The sequence below is a fragment of the Stegodyphus dumicola genome, chromosome 5 (assembly GCF_044657685.1).
Source record: "Stegodyphus dumicola isolate Sdum_Otavi_A_Nest chromosome 5, ASM4465768v1".
NCBI lineage: Eukaryota > Metazoa > Arthropoda > Arachnida > Araneae > Eresidae > Stegodyphus > Stegodyphus dumicola.
In genome coordinates, this window is record NC_140772.1 from 71507958 (window position 1) to 71531645 (window position 23688).

The 23688-nt window shown below is 30.1% G+C and overlaps 1 protein-coding gene across 1 annotated transcript in view; it reads right to left on the reverse strand.

Moving 5' to 3' along the window:
* Positions 1 to 23688, reverse strand: part of LOC118187983 (phosphatidylinositol-3,5-bisphosphate 3-phosphatase MTMR14-like) — a 100044-nt gene that overhangs the window by 67738 nt on the left and 8618 nt on the right. The window contains exons 4-9 of the mRNA XM_035358296.2: positions 17561 to 17678; positions 14171 to 14246; positions 12131 to 12179; positions 5950 to 6066; positions 1034 to 1107; positions 835 to 905 (exon numbers count right to left, since the gene is read on the reverse strand). Coding sequence (XP_035214187.1) covers positions 835 to 905; positions 1034 to 1107; positions 5950 to 6066; positions 12131 to 12179; positions 14171 to 14246; positions 17561 to 17678 — 505 coding nt within the window. The remainder of the gene's footprint in view (positions 1 to 834; positions 906 to 1033; positions 1108 to 5949; positions 6067 to 12130; positions 12180 to 14170; positions 14247 to 17560; positions 17679 to 23688) is intronic.

The window sequence follows — 23688 nt, forward strand, 5'->3', positions numbered from 1 at the left end:
ATATAAAATTGTTACGCTCAAATGAATTCATGTGTCATTCCTAATTTTTCCTGCAGTATGACTAATACCACAAGATTTTAGTTCGCATTATACTACTGCAACACATAACCATGGTCTAAAGCGTTGAACTAATGTTTTGTCTAACAGGACTGTGTTACATTATTATGTCTCAGTGTTTTTTTAATTTACCTTTTTGATTACTTTTACTGTTTCTGTAATTAAGGAACTCTGATTTCACACTAAAGCAGAATCCTTTTCTTAATGTTAAATAAACAGCAGCTGTTTCTTTCAACTTATGTTATTCTTTATCTATTATCTATACAAGAAAGTTATAATTCTCAATACTTTAATAGTGTGTTTGAATGCACACATATTGTTTTTATGCATATAAAATAAAATATCAGAATTTTGCACCCAAAATTAAGATACATATTTTAACCAAAATAAGAGAAAATGGCACAAGTTTTGAAAGAATAACACAGTTTTAAGGCTAACCTACGAAAGAAATGACTAAATTATGCTGATGGTAGCCCAATTTCTATATGGTAGAAGTGGGAAAAACACAATTTTAGATTTACATTCATCTCTCTTAAATATAAAATACAATAACACCATATTCAAATTATTTTAAATGTATATTTTATGAATATCGTGAATGTAACATTAGCCATAATTTGCCCATTTAATACTATTTTTTAAAAATGTACTGTACGTCTCATTCAGTACTGCAGTTTTTTACTATTCAGCACTCTATAATAAAGCAACATTATGATTAATATATTGCATATTTCTACTATATATGATTAGTTGTTAATAATTTAGAATATTTATTACCTGTTCCCAATCAAACATTAAACCTTCAGCAACATAGTTGTTGTCTTTAAATTTTCTGAAGAATTCACAACCTACAATATTAAAAAATGTCATCAACAACAAAATATGATATTTAAGTATGGACAAAACAAACTGTGGTATTTAAATAGTATTTATAAAATTTAATGTTTTGATATCATTTTCATTGAAAAATAATTACCTGGATATGGAAGCTGCACTATCTTAAAATCACAGTACCTATTTTCTTTATCTATTTTTTCTGAAGAACTAACTCTGGAATAATATAGAAAAATATAATTACTAGTTCAGCTAAAATAATTTTTGTATAACTTTGAATAGAAAGATATTGTGGAGAGTTAGGTTTGGAGGCAACTTCCCCTTGATAAGTCTGTCTCCTGCCTACTCAACAGTCATTCACTTATGCATTTTTAAAAAAAAATTGTTTAGTTTAATTTTAATTTGCTAAATTAGTGAATTTATTTTCATGGATTGGTTTTGCACTTGATTTGCTTATGCTTCTGAATTTAAATGATATTGTAGATTAGTTCGAGAATTAAATCTTTTATATGTTTGCACATTTAAAAAAAATTTTTTTTTTAATTATTTTGGCTTTTTTTCTTTTTTTAGGCTTTAAATTTGCTTTTTTTACTTTTATACACATTTGTTAAAATTTAAATTTGTTTAAATTTAAATATTTCTACAAATATTATGGTCCTAAAAGATTTGTGAACATTTAAAGTGACATTATTAGCAAATATGGAGTTCCAGAAATTATTGAAAGATTTAAAGAAACGTGTATTAATGCTAAAGATGTTATACAATTCAAGGCTTTCTTTAAAAAAATTTTTAAAAAAAAAATGTACATTTGAAAATTGTACTGTATAAAAAAGAATGTATTTGGGGGGGGGAGAGACTGCAACTGGAGAAAAAAAATGGATTTTATATAAAGTGATGTATTACATGCAACATCTTTCAAATACAAATATTTATCTTTCAGCTAAAACCTTGCATATCAAACATGGCAATCTTATTGTGTCTGACATGTTTTTACAAGTTTAGAGCATTAATATAGTTTTTATAGTTAGCTGCATTAGAGACAACTTTTTTTTTTTTTTTACTTTTACTTTCTTTTCTCAATGTTTAAGCTTCCTTTTTTGGCAAAACCATTAATGTATCCCCTTTTAATCTAAACAACACAATATTCTAAGTTCATATCATATTTTAAATAGTAAAAGATAAACTGAGTAAAGAGACGTGGGTTACTCAGACAAGAGCACCCATAGAAAAGTACTCCAGCGGGACCTGTAAATAAGCTCAGAATAATCCTTTGTTTGAATCCTGAATAGCAATGCGGAAAGAGCTACAATGTGGATTACTACAGAACTAAATTGTGGATTAGTACAAAACTAATGACATTAACGATGCGGTACACATTCTTTGAAAGGGGATGTAGGCAATTAAAATCAGGAAACAAAAGGGTTACTGCCAATTTAATTAGTAATTTGTAAGTAATTTTTATTCACATTTTGTTTCTACATTGCCAATTTAATTAATAACTTGTTAGTAATTTTCTTTCACATTTGTTATTTTTGAAGATAAGCTGTAAGCTATCTTATTTAACATAAATGAGGAATTTAGGAAAAATGTTACAAATTACATGAAATCTAAAAAAAGTGAAACATAAAAAAAAAATTCTCAAATGTTACAAAATACAGAATTCACTCAAGGGCTTTTCTGAGACTTAAAAGCTGAAGTAGGCCCATTTTATTAATAAAAGAGATAGATAATTATTAGACAGTCTGATCTAAATTAAAACTAATGTAAGAATTTTGGCAAAAATGCCTAATTAAACTGTGTTAAGAACATTGAAACTATAGTGCCATTATGCAAGTATTATGGTTTAGGTGTAGCCTTTTATGAAGAATAGCAGTTTAGTGGTAAAAATAATTTTTACATTAACAACTGTAAATTACTAATTCAGAAGTCATACAACAAAAATCAGCATTATATTTTCAAATTTTCACAGGACTAGTTTCGATGGTTTTACCGAACCATCATCCTCAGCTGCAAAAGCGCAAATGAACGAGATAGGATATAATGATTAGATAAGATAAGAAAGCCTGGACAGAAAATAAGCTAGTGGTGCCATCTCTTGATGAAACCAGAACTAAAATATAATTTCTTTGTAATATAATGTCACATAATATAAGGCTGATTTTTGTTGTTTGACTTCTGAATTAGTATTTGTTCACTGTGTTATTGGTCTTAACTGTAATTTAGTTACAGTCAACAATTTAGTTACAGTAATTTAGTTAGTCAATTGTTTTTCATGAAATTATGTGGAATTTTATTATCTTTTAGTATTTTAATTAACAGATTAAGCTCTTTTGTAAAATTACAGCTGTTATTACAAATATTACTGATTTTTTGTGGATTAATATTATTGTTAGCAATAAGTTTTCAGAAGATATTGGAATTCTAATTAATTAATTTAACTGTTTTTAAATTGAAAAGTCTTCTTTGATCAAATAAAGTAATACTGTTGAGTAAAGAAAGGATAATAAAGACAATAAAATATAATAAAATCTTAAGCTGCTTAAGACTGAAAATTTCATTTTAGCAAACAATATTTTTAAAATTAAGAATATACTATCCTGCAAATTTTAAGTAATATTTTAACTGTAAATTTAGGTGAAGAAAACTGTGTGTAAAAAATAAAGCAATTTGAATTTGGTATTAAGCAAAATTAATTAATTAAAGTTTACTTAAAAAATTTTAACTAATGAAAATCTGATATCAAAATATGCATATTAATTATTTATATTTTAGTGTCTCAAACACATACATCAGAAAGTAATTATAGGAAAACTGAAATGTTTCGTCTTTCTCGATTATTTGAGTGCAAAAATAAAAAAAATTCTCAATTTCTTTAGCAAAATATTTACACCCCCATCTCAGAGTCAAGAATATACCCTAACACAAATCCAATTCTCGAAAAAAAATTTTAAAATACAAAAATAATACAAGGATGCTACATAATAAAGAATGTGCATTACTGTAAAAAAAAAAAAAAAATGGAATTGAGAAAATGAAAAATTCTAAATTCAAAATCATATCTTATACAATAAAAATACTACAGTACAAAGTCCGATATCCGGATGTCCATTAACCGGAATGATCTAAACTCCAGACCTCTAAACCGTTTTTCTCGTAGGGTTTATGCATGCGCATTTAATTCCCCCCCCCCCATGTGCATAATAAAACATCTGGAAAGCCCCGATTCTTAATTTCACTTTGACAACTTGTTATTAAAGAAACAATCATTTTAGCATAAATTTGTATGATCAGTAATTTGGCTTCGTTGCTGCGTTGACATACATCTCAAAGAGAAACATTATACGTAGATGCATCGTTGATCTCATGCCAACCTGGCAAATCATTATTTGTTATACTTTCCTTTCATCACCGCATGTTTATTAACACATGACAACTTGAGTAATGACTCATATGGGGGTGCCTAAACTATTTTTTATGTTAGTAATTGAATAATAAAGGAGTATGGTAACATTTTATGTTGACATTACGCTTGCCGATGAATACAGATTTAAGTTAAATGCGCTAAAAAATGTTGACTAGGAAAACTTTAAAAAAAATTTTTTTTTATATGCTAAAAATAGATATTTTAATTATACTCATGGGCTAAAAGACTACATTTAGTGCTATTTGAATTAAGAATAACTGATTTATTACTCACATGAACCCAGAACCAGCGTCAGTGCTCGTAATGGCCACACTGCGCAGCAGGATTTAGGACCGACAGACACTGCATCAGGCGGTAAGATATCTAGCACCGGCCGTCAATAAGGCTTAATTATATGTGGGAATTTATTTATTCAGAACTCTGATAAGACTTAAGTATGTGCAAGAAATAGACATAAGTATAATAAATAACTAAACTAATACAATTCAGGCTTAATTTTTGCAATGCACAATAGAAGCAAGATAAAATTTAACGGAACAACTTGTCGTTAGTCGCCCAGCTCATGATGCATAACCAAATATGTATATAGTGAATGATATATGTATATAGTGAACATTAAATTTGATGATGATAGCTGCTGATTTTAAAGGTTTTCGGATATTGCAAAACAAAGGTGAAAATCTCAATTAACAGATTTTGTAAAGAAATGTGGAGAAGCGGTAATAAATGGAGACGATATAAAAGAAGCTTTTCATTGTTATGACAACACCTTCTCAATCCTCAATCAATTAATGAAAGGCGAAATCTGTAGTATGGTTCTAGATCCAGAATAAAGTTACAGAGAAGTTACTGAAAACGAAAAAATTTTGATTGACAAGTTAGTCGGAATGCAGTTACAGGACTTCAACAATGTAACTAAACAAGAGATTATGTTTGTCTACTGAATTAAAGAGAAAGTATTAGCACAAAAAATGAAATAACTTACATTGAAAGAAATGTTTAATAAGGTAAACAAATAAATATTAAGCTTTTTTTGTAAATTTTGTTACCCTTTAGATCATAAATAATTCATTATTTCATAAATCACAATTTCATATTTTTAATTTTATAATTTCTACATGTCATCTTACTAGATTTAAACTGATTATCTAATATCCGGAAAAATCCCAAATCCAGAATCGCCGAAGTCCCGACAAGTCCGGATTTCGGACTTTGTACAGTACAACCAAATTATCCTAAATAACTTATCTCGACTTTTCAAGTTTTCACATAACAAAGAATAGAACATAAATAGAAGTTTTACAAATGAACAAGTTCCTAATTTTAGTTAGCATCCTGTTTCATCTCCTTTTTGAGGTTTTAAATGAAGCGTTCATGTCATAATAAAAAATTTTAAAAAGCGAGAGAGAGTACTTAGAGTAGAGAAGAGAGAGTAGTATTTAGTAGTTAATGGCTGCTTTTTCTGAGAAAGGTGAATGTAATATTTTGGAATGTTAATATGTATTACTGAAATTATTAAAAGGCAAATCTCTTCTTGAGGATTATTAATTTCAATACAAATATTTTTTATTCTAAGAAGTTCATTGTAAATTGTATTACTTAATACTTTTTTCAAATAATATTATATCACTTACTTTAAGCCATATTTAACTTTTTTATTTTCAACCATAAGGTCACAGATATAACCAACAGATAATTCCTTTAATAATTTTATATCTTGACTACGCAGCTCAGTAAAGAAAGCTCCATTTCTGAAATTTCAAAACTCAAAATACATAAAACAGCATTAAAGTAAATAAAAAAATTAAGTACATATACTAATATATTGATTAAAAAAATACTCTTTCACAGGTTCAGTTAAAAAATTCAGAATTAAACATTAGCATTTTTAAATATGATTTTTCTTACATTTTTGAATTCACTATTACAGCAAATATGAAAACTGCACAACTTTCCCAACCAGGAATTATTAAAAATAACAATTATAAGATATACTTCTAAATGCTTTTAACAGGGCAAGTAACAAAGCTAGAATTTATAGTGCATATTATAATTCATTTTCTGCACATAATCCTACATTTGGTACTTGTTTGTTATTGGGAGTGATTTAGAAACGTTATGTATGTATGTATGTATGTGCATGTGCACAAGCACACAAACTTCTGAATCCAACAGTTAACAAAAGTGCACCCTACATTCTACTACATGTATAAATATAGTAATAATAGTAATTATTAGTAAAGTGTAAAAAAAATTGAAGAGTTTATTTAAATCAGCCTTTTTACTTCTTTGTACCAATTAAAGGAAGTATTGTATTCATTAAAAATTTCAGGTACTATTATTTCAACACAAATATCCATTTTGATCACTCTCGAATCCATTTGAAAGATATTTTTACATCACATCTATATGTGCAGTTATAATAAAGGACTGTTTAGCCAAAACAGATTTAAAATAGATTCAGAACAGATTTTCTTCTACATACATATGTTTGTATCTCATATAGCTCAAAACCAAGTATCCCTAGAACACTAAAATTTTGTATATGCGACTGCTATAACACGTAGTTGTGCACCTGCCTTTCTCATAGCAATCGACCACACCAAACCTAAATTTTTTGCTTTAGAAGTAACTGAATTGTATTGTTCTTATGTTCTGATTAAGATTTTTATGCCTTTAGTTAATCTGTATGCAATAGTTGTAGAATTATCAACAATTTAAAAGTTGAAGAGGTGAGTTAAACATAATCACACTGCAATTTTTTTATAATTGAAACATTATTAGAATAGTGAATTAAGTTAGTTTGTCCACAAACTTTAGTATCTTGCTCTGACAAACGATCACAAAACACTATTTCGTATTTTACATTTCACTGATAAAGGTTGTTGACCTTCGAACTAATTCAGATAAACAAGTTTGGATGTTTTATATTCTTTATGCCATGATCGGAAATATATAAACATTGTGAACATTTGAACAGAACAAGAACTATTAACCATATTTCACTATGCTGCAACATTGATCAAATGACCTTGATTTGAAACAATTTTTCCTTCAAAGGAGTGCACCGTAATGTCATACTTTATTTTTCTCTTATAGATTTTTTAACTTGCAGATACTCAATATCCATTTTAAATTTCCTTTACACATCAATGTTTGAAGAGGTGGTTGGTTAATGCAAACACTGCGATGACGCTTCTATTGTAGGATATATATCCTATTCTAGTCGGACTCTGTGTAATATTTTACTTTTGGTGGGAGATAAAAACAATTCACATTCTAGTCATAGCCGAAACTACTGCTGCATAGATTACTGGAAATTGTGGCGTAGCGGAATGACACAATGGAATTTTAGAAGAAACATGACCAGCTTGACAGTTAAACATAATTTATTTTTGGATGATGAATTTCTTAGCACATATCGTCAAAACAAGATTAGAAGATGCTACACGCACCCCGTACATTAAGATATGCATTTACATTTTAAATAGTGGCAAACATCTAGCAGATTCCGAGTGACACACTGTCAACAAGCAGGCAAAGAGGCAAAACAGAGACTACGCAGTTAGTAACTATTTATTCATACTAGATAAGTGCATAAGTACAGCTAATCTGTAATTGGTTAATTTTAGGTTTTAGTTCCATTTTTCAAGCAGCGTTATGTAACATGGAAAGATCTCAAATTTGGGAGAACAGATGAATTTAGGGGGGAGAACATAAAATCTAGAATAATTAATTTTGAGATCACCAATTGTTTTCTTAAAGCAGCCCGATCATATTTTCATATCTTACTCATATGTATACAGAGAGAGAGAGACCTAAAGCACATAAAGTCAGTATTAAATTGGAGTCGAAGCAAGACAATTCCTCAACAATATTAATAATTGCAACCTTGCACAAGAGGTTTAACACAATATCAAAACAAATCAAAATTAAAATAAGAATTCAAAAATTAGTAGAACAAACTCGAAAAATAAAAATGCGAAGGGAAAATATACAAATTATAAACATATAAGAATTAATCTTGTGTTACCGAAACTGCAATTTAGAACTCATCATGGAAAATGAATTAAAAGCTTTATAAAAGTCCATTAATATGTTTTGAAAACATGTTTTGTTCTTCTGGTTCATTTGAGATCAAAAACCGTAAAAAAAAATTCAATTAAATTTTCATTTAACACATAAAAATAAAATAATATAAAACCAAAAAACTGAATCTCAAATGTACCAAAATTTTCCCTGCATGCCTTCGAAAGACTTAGAAAAAAGAATAAAACATAGCATGCGTCAAATTGACTACTCCAAAAATGCGTAAAACTTTACATTACACAAATTGACCATTTAAAAAAAAAACTGGTCTAAAACGATATTATGCAAATTCGAAACTCAAAAGCAATTACAAATAAAGAGGAAAACAAATATACTTTAAACCAAATTGTCATTTAAACAATACTAAAAAATTAGGTGTCCCTTTTAAAAGCTTCAAAGATAACTATGGATTTAATATGAAAAAACACTTAAATTGCAGATAAAACAGTATATTTACAAAAACGATAGAGCTAATTTTCAAAACATAAAAACTTAAAACGGGTTGAGTTGTAGCTGGTATTACTCAAACAACCTCCCACCTTGCAATTTGTAGGGTACCTATAAATGGCAACAAAAGTTACAAATCAAGTATATTGGGAATTTTAACACATCGACCAGCTCTAGTGACAAAATCTGGGACTTTAAGTGATGAATTATCATCTTCACTGAAATATGAATCATTAGCTGCAGGGAGTAGAGGCATCTTCATAGAGGCACTTTCATCCCTTCGAGCATCTTGAGCAATGAACAGTAACTTTTTCGAACTGTTGATTTCTAACAGATAAAGTCTCTGGAATGGTCTCAACTCTCCATCAGCTGCTCTCATTCTGGTAACTCTTGAGTGCCCATTAGCTCCAAAAAAACTTCAATGATGATTCCTAAAGGCCAGTTGATATGCTTGCCATCAGTTTCTAGGAAAACGACCTCCCCAACTCTTAAAGATTTTTCCCGGCTCCTACCTTTACGAATCAACATTGCTAAATACTCATTCTTAAATCCTGCCAGAATTTTTTTACAAAAAGCAATCTTATATTTAGGCTTGTACTGTCAATTCCATTTAAATCAGTTGTTTCACTGTTAGGAATACTTTGTAAGAAACAAGCGGGAGTTAATGGCTTCCAAATTATCTTCAATATATGTAAGTGGCCTAGAGTTTATTGTAGCTTCACAGTCACATAGAATAGTTTCCGACTCTTTATAGTCAAGACTCTTATAGTCAACTCTTTATAGTCAAGACTTTTTTTGACCAAAATTCTTCGTAGCATCTCTTCCAGCATTCTAATCATGCGCTTCCACCATCCTTCCCACCAAGCAGTTGTTGCAGGATTAAAATTCCATTTGATTTTCTTCATGTGGAAAACATGATCTTCTCCCAATCTATTTCTTACAGCATTGTTTGAACCAATGAAGTTTGTACCATTGTCAGTGTAGATTATATTTACTCTACCCCTTCAAGCAAAGAATATTCTTAAAGACATAATAAAAAATTCTGTAGACAGGAAATTGTACCATTGTCAGTGTAGATTATATTTACTTTACCTCTTCAAGCAAAGAATCTTCTTAAAGCCATAATAAAAAATTCTGTAGACAGGAAATTGACTAATTCAAGATGGACAGCCCTATAAATGGCACAAGTAGAAAATACAACCCATGTCTTTTCACCAGAAAGTAAATACAAAAGGCCTGCAAGATCAATTCCTGAAACTTCAAAAACTGCAGCAGCCTTTATTCTGTCCCAAGGATGAAGTACAAAAGGTGATACAATCAAAGCTCCCAAGAGTTCTAATTAGGAATTGTAATCACTTTGATAGGTGCCACTCTTGACTTACCCATCACTAACTTAACTGAAATCTTCTCATTAAGTTCAGAATGTAAGAAAATACATGCAGCATAGGAAACTTCACTGGCATCACAGTGTTGATTTATTTGACAGTCTTCAAATGGACCTGAGATGAGTCTCCATGGAATCTTACACTCTTTCAATAAAGAGTTCATTGACCCAGGCTAGAAATCTTATCTGATATATCTATTGGCAGTACAGCTAATTAGTTTTCCTTTTCCAAAAGTTCTGAAGCAATACTTTAGGTATCAATAAAAAGGGACATGTTATCCCAATAGCAATACTTTAGGTATCAATAAAAAGGGACATGTTATCCCAATAGAATCAATAATCTTTGGGCAGCCGATAGCACAACTTTTTTAGTAAACATTTTTTCTGGAATTTCAACCATACTGCCGCAAAAAAGTTCATCAATCCCAACAGAGACCTAGAACTGAAATAAATCTGTCATGTGTCTCTTCTACAATTTTTTTTTTTTTTTTTTTTTTTTTTTTCAGAAGTAAAATTAAGAAGATTCAGACTGTTTGTGTTGTTTTGATTGATTTATATTTGGATGCATAATGCTATGATGTTTTTTCTTGCATATAATATACTTAAAATAAGCTCTGCAGATCGATCTTAGAATTGTGTCCTGGTTTCAAACAGATGAAACAAGCCCCCTTTTTCCTTCAATGTTTCCTTTTTCATCTTAAGTGACATTTCGGCAGCCTTAAAGCATTCTGTGGTATTATGAAACGACATATTACAAAATAAACAATCCTTGCCATTTTTCTCAGCTCTTTGCTTTTCATTAAATACAATGCAAGCTGCAGTAGGAATTTTTTCCTTCACTTTAAATTTTTCAAATTCTTGATCATTCGCAAACCCTGATAGAGCAAGTTGTAACCGCTCTTCACTTTCAACTCCCAAATGAAGAAATTTTTATAAGTTTCTTAAGTTCATCTTGTCTTAATTTTCTATACAGTTATGTATGTGTTCCCACTCCTAGATAAGAGCTTACTGCAGAGCTGATTCTACTAAAGGATATAACATTGTTACCCTTAAAGTCTCTAAAGCTCACAGCTGAGTCTCCAATTTATCATAAAGAGTAAAATTTCTTAGAATTTCTTAAAAAGAGTAATAAAAGCACTATTAAACTGAAATATAATTTTCTTAAATACTTCCATGGGTTCAATGAGAGAGAAAATTCAAGTTCATGCATATTTATTAAACTGCTTATCAGTCCACAATTATTTTTTATGTATAAAACTAATCAAGAGACACTACCAACTCCAAGCTATGTAATTCTAATTTTTAGAGTTCCATACCTGAAATGGGATACAAACTGAAGATTTGTTAAATGACATGAACAGAATATTAGACATCAAAATGATAAAAAATTATTAAAAGATAATATGAGAAATCCAATAACTAAATCAAAATATTTTCCAACTATTTGGGTAATCACTTTATAAATATTACTAAATTAGAAAATTTTAAATTTGAATCAAATTTTGTGAATTTTTGTTTGCAAATTCAGTTTATTTACTTCAATAAATACAAAATAAAAACTTGAATCCTTTCATTATTCCCAAATAGAATAATATTAAAAAAGGAAAAAAATCGTAATAAAATTATGAATACTCCTTATATTTAAAAAACTGAGTCTTCATATATGCAAGTGATCTTTGATTAACTTTCTTGAATAAAAGTTCATTCAAGTAAGAGCCATGGAATAATAAATTAGCATCATGGCATCCTGTCAAAAGAACCTATTTCAAAACAATTTTGCATAATTTCTCTCTCTCTCTCTCTGTATTCTTTTAATTTAGAATTTTAGAATTTGGATATCTGTATAAAAACATTATATTAATGAAATAATTTAAGAACGACTGAAATCAATTTACCTTGTATATGAAACACTGTTTTTTTCATCAACATCTGAACTTCCAGAAGCTAAAAAATAAAATTTAGAAGCATTATAAGGACCAGCCTTAACAATAATGCATATTATTTTTTAATTTAAATTTTCAATAATGAAATTTTGGTATTTTTCTAACTAACCACATCTTTACACAAAGTCGCCAAGCCACAGCCAACTAATTTTTCACCAAACTTATGTGCAAAAGGCAACAGTCATTTTAAAAATTAAAACTTTAAGAATTCCATAAAAAAATGTCACAGAATCACATAAATTTCATATTGTGCATGTTGCTCAAAGCAAATTTCACTGCCTGAGTGCAAAAACTGCTCCTAGCCTGTACAGCACACAGATTGAGGAAGGATCAGTGTTATGACTTAGCACAAGTGTGTTTGCACGCATGCGCTAGTAAAAAGGGAGAGAAAAACATTTGCTCCGATCAGAAGCGCTGCATTCATTTGCTTTGCATTGTTGCACTTTTCGCTTCATGACTATACACTGTTTCATCACTTGTGTGTTTATTTTTCTTTTCGAGACCATTAAGAAGTTTCTTGTTTTAAATATTTTACTGTTTTTAATGTTATTTTGAAAGAAGAACCAACGAAGAATTTTTGTAATTTTTATTCCATGTGATTTTGGTAGTTACTTGCCATGATGAACGAACCAAAAATGAAAAAAGAAGGTAGCGGACAATAATAGGAAATTTTTAGAGGCCTGGACTTTTAAATACTCTTTTATGGAGCAAGATAATAGAACTACATACTTAATATGTAATTTTATGATTAGTGTCTGCAAAGAGTATAATATTAAGCAACACTACAAAATGAAACACTCAACATGTTCAAAGCTTGAGGGGAAGGATTGAAATCCTAAAATTGAATCTGTTTGCCGTTCTCTCGTTGCACAAAAGAATGTATTTACAAAGGCATCACATAGTTTGGAAATCGCAGGCTTTGTTACTAAAAGTGGCTACCCATTTACTGATGGCTATTTTGCAAGGGAGTGTATATTGTTAGCGTCTGAGAAAGTATGTCCTGAAGCTACAAAGAAATTTTAAAATGCAAGTCTCAGCAGATTGACATTTCAAAGAACTGAAAATTTATCTGTTGATAAAAATGAACAATTACAGATTGCTGCCGCCATATTTATGTACTTTTCTCTAGCAGCTGATGATTTAACAGACATTACTTCAACTGCTGAGGTGATTTTGTTTGCTAGAGGAATTTGCGAAAATTTTGAAAAACTTGCTGGAATGAGTTCATTGAAGGGGGAAACAATTGGAACAGATATTTCAACCTCCATTTTATACTTGTGCTCTGCACATAATTTTGATATTAACAAACTTGTTAGTATCACTACTGATGGACCTCCAGCCATGATTGGAATTCACAGTGGCATGCTGAGTCTACTGAGAAAACATTTGGATGATCAAGATCTGCTTGGGTATTGCCATATTGTACATCAAGAACAGCATTCTCTGATATGTTTTTGTTTAACCTATTCCCATGAGCTATAGAGATAAATTTTGTATGTATCGTAGCTAATTCATCCACAACTCAGCCAGCAAGAAACAAAAAAATAAATTCATAAAGTCTACACTTTCTTGCTCCACATTAATTAGAAAATTTTAAACCTCCATAGCATAATTTCTTTGAGCTCGATTCTATGGAATGTGTTGGGCATGTGTCCCAGCTCCAAAAAATGCCAGAAAAATTTTTAAATTCAACACTGCATAGAAATTTGGCATTGCACACATTAAATATTTTATATATTATAAGATACATTTCTGTTATTACTTTTTTTAGCTTTTTGTATCATTAAGAATGCCCCCATGTAGTTGAATTTTCCAACAATGTTAATGTTTGCCACTAAGTAGTGCTCCGTTAAATGTTAAATATCACACAGTAAAAATGATGCAATATCTATATATTACAGAGCAATTTTAATGTTCAATATATAATATAGAAACTTCAATATAACTTTAAATAATATTTATTTTTGAATTAAATTCAGTTTAACAACTTACAACTAAAAATGCAGCCTGACATATCTCTCAACAACATTTCTCCACCACAAGCCAATGTAGCAGATCGGCAAACAAACTATAAAAGAAGATCTAAATATAAATAACATGCAAGAAATATTTGCATATGTTATTAAATAAAGAAATTAAAATTTTAGTTATACTTAAATGCACGATTGAGTACTTTTGTATTCGGATATAAAAATGAGCTAGCAAATTTATGTGAAAAATGAAATAACATGCAAAACACATATTTAAATACCATATTATACAATATTAATTACACATAACAACTTTGCACAAAATACAATACATTCAAGACTAACATATATATTCGAGTAACTTTTTAGTTTCAGAAACATATAAGAATTCTTCCTTCTTTACATGAGACTTGACAACTTTTTTAACTATAAGTATGTAAAACTTTAGACCATTTAACATATTAGAATACCATTGAAATTACATAATACATTATATGCAACCAGAAAGCAGACCTTCCAAAAGTGTAGCATCTTATATGCAGATACTTACATCAGATCATTTAATTTGGTTTCTGAATTCAGTGTTAGAAGATGATGTAAAAAGAAAAAAGAAAATTATTTAAAGCCTAAATGCATTCATTCATTTAAAATAAAAATCTGTTAAAAGAGTTCAAATACTTTTATAAAAAAATTACATGCTTTTCTTCTACAATTTGAACAGCTTTATTATTATACAAAATTTTGTAAAATAAGTCCTGAAAGTAATATTTTGTTTAAATGATAGTATGAAAAACTACATGCAAAAAAAGTAGAGCAACATAGAAAACAACTTTCCTCCAAATTTTTTGCTAAACCTCACAATTCATATTAGAATGATGAACATTAATCCAGTTTAGTAATCAATTAACACATCTTAAGTGGGAAATAACTAATGTTTTGCGTATATTATTATTAAAGCATGGAAAATGACTAAACTCGTTTTGTACAGATAGTTATTAAATTAAGGAGACAAGTAAACTTGTTTTGTGCAGATAATTTTGTTTTAGAATGAGAGAAGACAAAACACGGTTTCTATGAATTAATAGTGAATTATTGTTATCGACAGATTTTTTTAAAAATAACATTTTTTTTACAGTAAATTACTAAAAACACAGCATGACAGAACAGAACATGATGATGACGAATTATGTGCAGATAGATTGTCAAATTATTCCTGCAAGAATAAGCTTACCGATGATAATTCTAGTGAAGGCGAAATTATATGATATCCTTGGACTTTTCACCAACCAAGAATTTCAAGCAGCTCTGATTCAAGACCAGATTCAGATCATTCTGATTCTGAAGAAGAACGGTCATCAGCATACTATCTATCAATCTTCTAGACTTTTTTTATACTGGTCGGGAAAAAACACAGAAAATGATTCAGATAGTGTTGCATATATAGTCTAAATGTGAACATGAGACAGTAAAACTGCATTAGTATATTGCTGGCCTGCCATAGTCCTAGTAGCAAGCACGTGTACGGGCATGCTGTCATTGATTATAATGCCAGCCCATACCATAATACTGCATCTTGAATATCGGTCTCTTTCATGGATATTTTCTAAATTATAAGAAGTGCGCCTTCACATCAGATCAGTTGACATCTACAAGCCAATGACAGACTGAAGGTACTCTCATTTAAGAATATAATGAAGACCCAATTCTGTTCAGTCAAACTACAATGCATACAACTCCAGTGCAGATGTGAAGTACTGTGCTGTCTGAACGATGGGATGTACATAACAGATCCATGGATATATAGTCCTCCTTCTACCAAACTTCTGGCAACAGTTTATCAAGTGATCTCTCCTCCTGTAATAGCATGAAACTCATTTGCCACCAGTTGAGTTCTGATATGCTGGTTTCTTTTTGCTGATAGGGTAATGTACCTAACTCCTCCAGTCATCTGTCAACAGTTACGTACATATGAACACTACGTACCATCAACATCTAGCATTACAGAAAAAGTTATAAAGGTATTATTCTCTAGGGAGACTTTCTGTCGACATGAGGAAACATACATTAGAAGCCATTGTAAAAAGTATATGAAAGAAAAATACTTTGGAAAGAGGTTATGTGCACTCCATCAAGAAAATATGCAGTGTAATATGGTATATGCGTAAATTTTGCAATGTACCCTTGTACAAACGAAAACACTTTGAAAGATATCACATTTTAAAAAATTAGTATTTTTTTTATTTTGGAGAAAGTGTTATTTTTTTAACACTTTAATGGAAAATGGTTTCACTTCAAAGAGAAGAAACTTTGTGTACCAATTGCAAAAAAAACTGCCCATTATATGGTGAGAGTTTAAGATATGTACACCTGCTTAAAATGTATTAATTACAAAACAGACCATATACATAATTACATGGTCTCCAGTCACAAAATTTCAAATTAGACAGCAATTTAAAAATTGCATGTTTACAAAATGATTTCAATTCTTTGTAAACTCAAACTTACTTCAGCATAAATGAAAGACTATAATTTTAAACCAAAACAAAAACAAAGAGTATTATTTATTGGCTTATATTAAAAATTTTTATCCAAAAATCATCACCTTTTCACTAAAGAATAGTAAGTTACTTTACAGTACCTATTCTGTTGAAAAGCAAATCAAATAAAAAATTTTAAATAAAAATATAATTTAAATTTTAGGGAGAAAAACTATCAAATATTAAAGTATCATAATTCTGCAGTTTTAAGAAATAATAATTTATAAATTATATTACAGTACAAAGTCCATAATCCGGACATCCATTATCCGAAATGATCTATAATTCAGACTTCAAAGCCACAAACTTTTTGTGTGTGTGTGTGTGTATGCTTTATGCACGTTCGTTTAATGCGTGCTTTTATAGTGAAGAAAGTGACAGAGGTTATTGAAAATAAAAAAATTTCGATTGACAAGTTAGTCCATATTCTCGACACAGCAATTACAGGACTTGAACAGTGGAACTTTGTAACTGAACAAGAAATTATGTCTGTTTATAGAATTAAAGAGAAAGTATTAGCACAAAAAAAAAAAAAAAGCAACTTAAACAACTTACATTGAAAGAAATGTTTGATAAAGTAAACAAATAAGTATTAAGCTTTTTTTTTTTTTTTTTTTTGTACATTTTGATACTCTTTAGATTATAATTGCTCTTTATTTCATAAATTATGGTTTTATATTTTAATTGTATAATTTCTGCATGCCATCTTGCTAGATTTAAATTGATGATCTATGATCCGGAAAAACCCCTAATTTGGAATCGCCGAAGTCCCGACGAGTCCGGATTACGGACTTTGTACTATATTATGTGACTATAATAATATGAAAGACATACTTAACAATATCAAAATAACAGATATGGAATAAATCTCAAACCTTTCCTTCACATAGAATCACAGGTACAGGAAACCTAGTACGACACCTGGCTAAACTTGATTTATTTGCTATTTCTTTAAATTTAACAGCGTCAAAGTCATAAATTCCACTAGCTGAACTGTAGAAGGAACATATAAAAACATAGAACAAATATAATATTCAATGATAAATTTTTAAAAAAAAATGATTCTCAGTCAATGTAAATAAACAGAATTCATAAAATACAATATTTATTGTACAGCAAAAAAAAATATTCTCAAACTTATCATATTACAGCTGCATTATAAAAATTTGAAAAAACATTCAAAAGTTGAACAGTACTGATCACATTAAATTCAAAGAAATTAATTATCATTTTTTATGACTTAAATTTGTTCAAAGATTTTATTTATGCTTTCACTGCTCAAAAACATTATAAATATATCCATAAATAATATTGTTTATGTTAAATATTTTTAATTGGGTGCATTAACTTTTTATTTGATTTGATTAGAAGATACGTATATACAAAAGATCATTTTTCAGTTGCAAATTTTGCAGCTAGTAGTTATGATAGAACTGCTTCACCCCGAAAAATTCTCATTGAAATATGCCGTCTGAAACTTTTTGCGATTACAATACTTCCTTTTTACTTCGTACAAGGAAGTAAAAAAGGTGACATGCAAACAAGAGGAGTACATGTATTCTAACATTTTTTTAAATAAAAATAATTACTTTCTTCGTGCAAGAAATGCAGGCGGTTCTCGAGCCCACGTTTCAAACATTGCCAGTAACATATACATTATTATTCATCTATTTCAGTTATACAAGATTTTACCAATAATATGTAAAGCTCTTACTCAGCAAAATTTTAAAATTTAGGAACTCGGCTTTCTCATTTACTCTTAAGAGAAGGCAATGAAATGTCTGACCCTGCAACAGCATCTGGATATTTGGACAACATACACAGAGCTCTAATAATATTTTTTTTCTTTTTTTTCCAATGCTTGAAGTAGGTAGCGGATCAACAGCATCAACATTTAATTTAGAGAATATTTCAGAAATGACTGGTACTAATGTCATTGGAGCTTTCTTTTTGTTATTTCCCTTTCCAGTGTGCTGACAAGCATCATAGGTTTTTACAAAAATCTTCGCTTTCTTTGTAACACCTCGTCCAATAAAAATGTCTGGCTAACCTTTCCTCAGTCTTTTTAACACCCAAATGACCAAAAGTTCCTTCATGGCAAATCTCTATAATTGACAACTTGAGTTCTTCAGGTGTAACTACAAGCTGTCTTTCAAAGTCTGTTTTATCTGTTGTTTTTTTAACTAAAGGTTTTTTTTTTTTTTTTTTTCCTGTCAGATTTTCGCATGTACCTTTCTTAACTTCTTGGATGATTTTAGATAGTTCCTTATCAGTATGCTAAAGTCATACAACTTCTTTTGAGTCAATGCTTACTAATTTCCTGACAGCTTCATCTTCCATGTTTAATTCCGGTAATTTGATTTCTTCTTCAAAGGCATCTCTGGATGCTTCATTTTCTTTCTTCACCAGTTCCAAGATCTTCCCTTCACCGCGTTCAGCTATTTCTCTTTCCCTTTGAGCTCTAGCAGAGAAGGCATTAACCTGGTGAGGACTGTTATTAGATTCATTTCTTTCTTCCTTCAACAGCACAGAAGTTAATTGCCTAACAAATATCTTCCTTTGTCAAATTCATTTCTAATAATGATAACCCTGGTTAGTACTAGCCTGAAATGGCAATTTAGTTCGACCTCAGACAATGATAAATAGGTTAGATTTAAGTCTAATAGCTGTTACATCCATACATTTTCACCTGTCAGCATTTTCGTCCTGAAGTATTTGCGACAAACTATATCAATACTAGAAATTGAATCCCTTAATATAGGAATTTTATAACCATTTATGTATCCTATAATAGTACAGTCAAAAGTCTTTAATACAGACGTCCATAATCCGGAATGATCTATAATCCGGACCTCAAAGCTACAAACTTTCTGCGCATGCATAAATGCATAATGCATTTACGCATGTGCATAATACATTTATGCATGCGTGTTTAATGTATAACGAATGGTATAAGCTAAGCTAAAATTATCTAATTATCTATTTCAGTTAATGTTGCAGATTGCGTTGTTCCTTAATCTTCTAATTGGATCTGGCTTTTTATTTTTTGCAGACTATTAGAGCAATTTTATAAAAGTAAGCTTAAACTTTCGATTATGTCAAAAAGAATTTCCAATTCTGGAGCTGACAAAAGGATCTACAAAGCAAAAGCATGTTTCAATGCCCATCAAACAAAAAGTGGAATTGCTGCAAAAAATGGATAAAGACATATCCTTTGTTTCTCTAACCATTCTGAAATCTGTTTATCAATTTCACGCTGCTCTGGGGGGGGAAGAGAGAGAACCTAGCGGCGTGCAGTGAACTGGAACTTGATCTCTCAGCAATCATTATCTTCAGGGCAGATGTTTTTATTTTATTCAGCTTATAATTCCTTACTAAATGTAGTATTTCATCTCGATGTACTCCGTCTTTGATATGATCTAGATCAAATTAGTTTTCATTATAAATATCACAAATACACATCAAATAGTTTTCTGGTTGCTATTTTCTAATTTCGACTATGCGTAATGTACGCTTTACACATGCGCACGATGAAAGAAATGTTTATTGAAGTAAACAAATAAATATTAAGCTTTTTTTTTTTTTTTTTTTTTTTTTTTTTTTGTAAATTTTGATACCCTTTAGATCCTAATTGCTCTTTATTTCATAAATTACGGTTTCATATTTTTAATTTTATAATTTCTGCCTGCCATCTTACCAGATTTAAACTGATAATCTATAATCCCGAAAAACTGATAATCCAGAATCGCCGAAGTCCCGACGAGTTCGGATTAAAGACTTTTGACTGTATAAAGCAACAGACATTTATACTCTGGTTTTGCAACAATTCTGTTAAGATTAGCAGGAGCTTCAGTACTATTCTGAAGTTTAAGACATTTTCAAAAATAAAAATAATTACTTTTGACATGCAAGAACTGCATGCGGCTCTCGAACCTGCGTTTCAAGCATTTGCCAGTAACATATACATTATTCATCTATTTCAATTACACAAGATTTTACCAGTAATATTTAAAGCTGTTATACAATATATATTTAGATGTTTAATCCTCGATAAGTTTAATTTATATAATTCAGTACTATTAAGATAACCAAGCAATTTCAACAATGCTTTCCAATGCCTAATTCCAGGATTCTCCTGAAACAGCAATAAGGTATTTACTGCAGACGCGATATCAGGCCTTGTTTTATTAGCTACAAAAACTAAACATCCTAATAGATTTCTAAAAGGTAATTTTCGCATTTCAGCAGTTTCTGCACTTGTAGAAGGACAATCTAATTTTGTAAGAAGAGTGCCTTTAACTATGGGAAATAAAATTGTTGGTATCTGAAAATGTTTAAATTTTGCAAAAATTTCTTCTATATATTTTTGCTGATGTATGAAAGTGCCCTTGTCGTTTTCTAAAAATTTTATTCCAAATAAGTTCTGCCTAATACATTAAAATCAAAAAACTAACCCAACTGTGAGATTACTTTATCTATAGATTAATGATCTTTACTACAGATTACAATATCATCTACATATAATAAGAGGATTACACTATAGCTTTTATAAACACAATTACACCATAGTATTTTCTATTCGGCATCGGCCAGAGGCAACCATGTTAGTTTATCGATGATTGATCTCTGAACTAATCTGCATGAGGAAAACAACAAAACATTAAGTCAACATTTCAGTTTAATGCACTAAGAAAAGTTGACGAGGAACCATATGCTAAAAATAGATTTTGTTAATGATACTCTCATAGGCCAAAAGATTACATTTAGTGCTATTTGAATTAAGAATAACAGATCTGTAATTCACTTAAACCCAGAACCAGAGCCAGAACTCGTATGGCTACAACGAGCGACAAAATTTGCGGAAGACAAAATTTTTGGAATTTGGAGAAGCACCAAGCAACAAAAGTAAGGGATGACAACATTTTTAGAATTTAGGGGAAACACTGAGACCCAAAATTTAGGAGCGGCAAAAATTTAGAACTTAGGGAGGCACTTGGTAGCAATATTTAGGGCCCGCAAAGGCTGAATCGGGCGGTAATATATCTAGCGGCGGTCCTCGATAAGCCTTGTGGGAATTTATTTATTCAGGACTTGAATAAGTGTTAAGCATGTGCAAGAAATAGATGTATGTATAATAAATTACTAAACTAATACAATTCAGGATTTATTGTCTCAGCATGCGATAGAAGAAACACAAAATTTAGCAGAACAACTTGTCTTTCATCATCAATCTCACGGTACATATCCAATAATGTAAAGTGGACGCTGTTAGCTAAGCTAAAATTATACTTTACTGATTCCAAGGAATTTCAGTTAATATAGCAGACTGCACTGTTTCTTAACTTTCTGATTTGATCCAGCTTATTATTTTTTGCAGGCTGTTATTATTACAGCAATTTTATAAAAATGAAAATTTGAACTTTCAATTACATCAAAAAGAGTTTCTAATCCTGGAGCTACAAACAGATCTACAAAGCAAAAGTATGTTTCAATGTCCATTAAACAAAAACTGAAATTGCTGCAAAAAATGGATAAAAGTATGTGTCTCAAAATTATGCGAGGAGTATGGCATTGGAAAGTCAACTATATATGACATGAGAAAAAAGAAACTTTTCAAATTTTTGATGGATTCCAACACCCTACTTGCAATGAATAACAAAAAAAAAATGATTCATTATGCTAAAAACGATAATCATGACAAAGTGATGATTGAACACGTCAGACAGCATCGCAGCGAGGGTGTGACATTGATGGGTCCAATGCTAATGGCTAAAAAACTTAAAAACTGAGTGCATATATTCGCAAGTTGGTTAAGCAAATTTAAAAGTTGCCATGGTATAAGGCAATTAAAAATTTAAAGTGAAAAAGCTTCAGCTGATACTGAATGTGCTGACCTATTTTTAGATGAATTCATTGAACTTAATAATCGTGAAAAGTTATCTCCAGAACAAATTTACATTGCTGATGAAACTGATCTTTTCTGGCAATATGTACCACAAAATACCTTGGCAACCTTTACAGAAAAGGCTCCAAGTGATGCCTAAAATTCCAAAGTGAGACTAACAATTTTAGCATGTGCAAGTGCTGCAGGAACGCACAAGTGTAAACATTTCATAATCGGAAAAAATACACGACCTTGAGCATTTAAAGTAATAAAAATTTGCCCCGTTATATATCATACAAATAAAAGAGCATGAATGATGCAAATGTTAATGAATGATTGGTTTGAAAATAATTTCATATGGCAACATTTGAATTCAGTTGGTTTACCTGAAATGAACGGCTCATACTTCATTTTAGGTTTTAGTGAAAGATAATGTATCCATATTATTATTTTCCCTAAAACTGTAGGCGCATCATTCAGCCTATGGACATCGGAATAGTGCACGCACTGAAATAAATGATTCAGAATGAAATAAATAAATGATCATAAATGATTCACAAATACTGACTACCATTTTTAGAGTCCACGTTAAATTTCTTGAATAATGGTAAAACTATTCAAGAATTTTTGAAATATTTTAGCATAAACTATGCTGTGTGGAGCATTGCAAGATCGTGACAGGATGTGTCTCCAGATACTTTAAAAAATGATTGGCATAATTTATATACAGCTACCTTATTTCACAGTGAGGATGATGAAGATGATAGCCACAAATTTGATGGTTTTGGGGTATGTCAGACAAAAGGTGAAATTTTCCAATTAATGCAGTTTGTAAAGAAATGTGGAGAAACAGTAATAAATGAAGACAACATAACAGAAGTTTTTCATTGTGATGACATGCCACTTATCAATCAATAGACGTCGAAATCTGTACTATGGTTCTAGATCCAGAAAATACTGCTACTGTGAAGAAAGTGGCAGAGAGGTTATTGAAAACGAAAAAATTTTGATTGACAAGTTAGAAGGAATTCTTGACTCCACAATTACAAGACTTGAACAATGAAACTTTGAACAAGAAATTATATCTGTCTGTAGAATTAAAGAGAAAGTATTAGCACA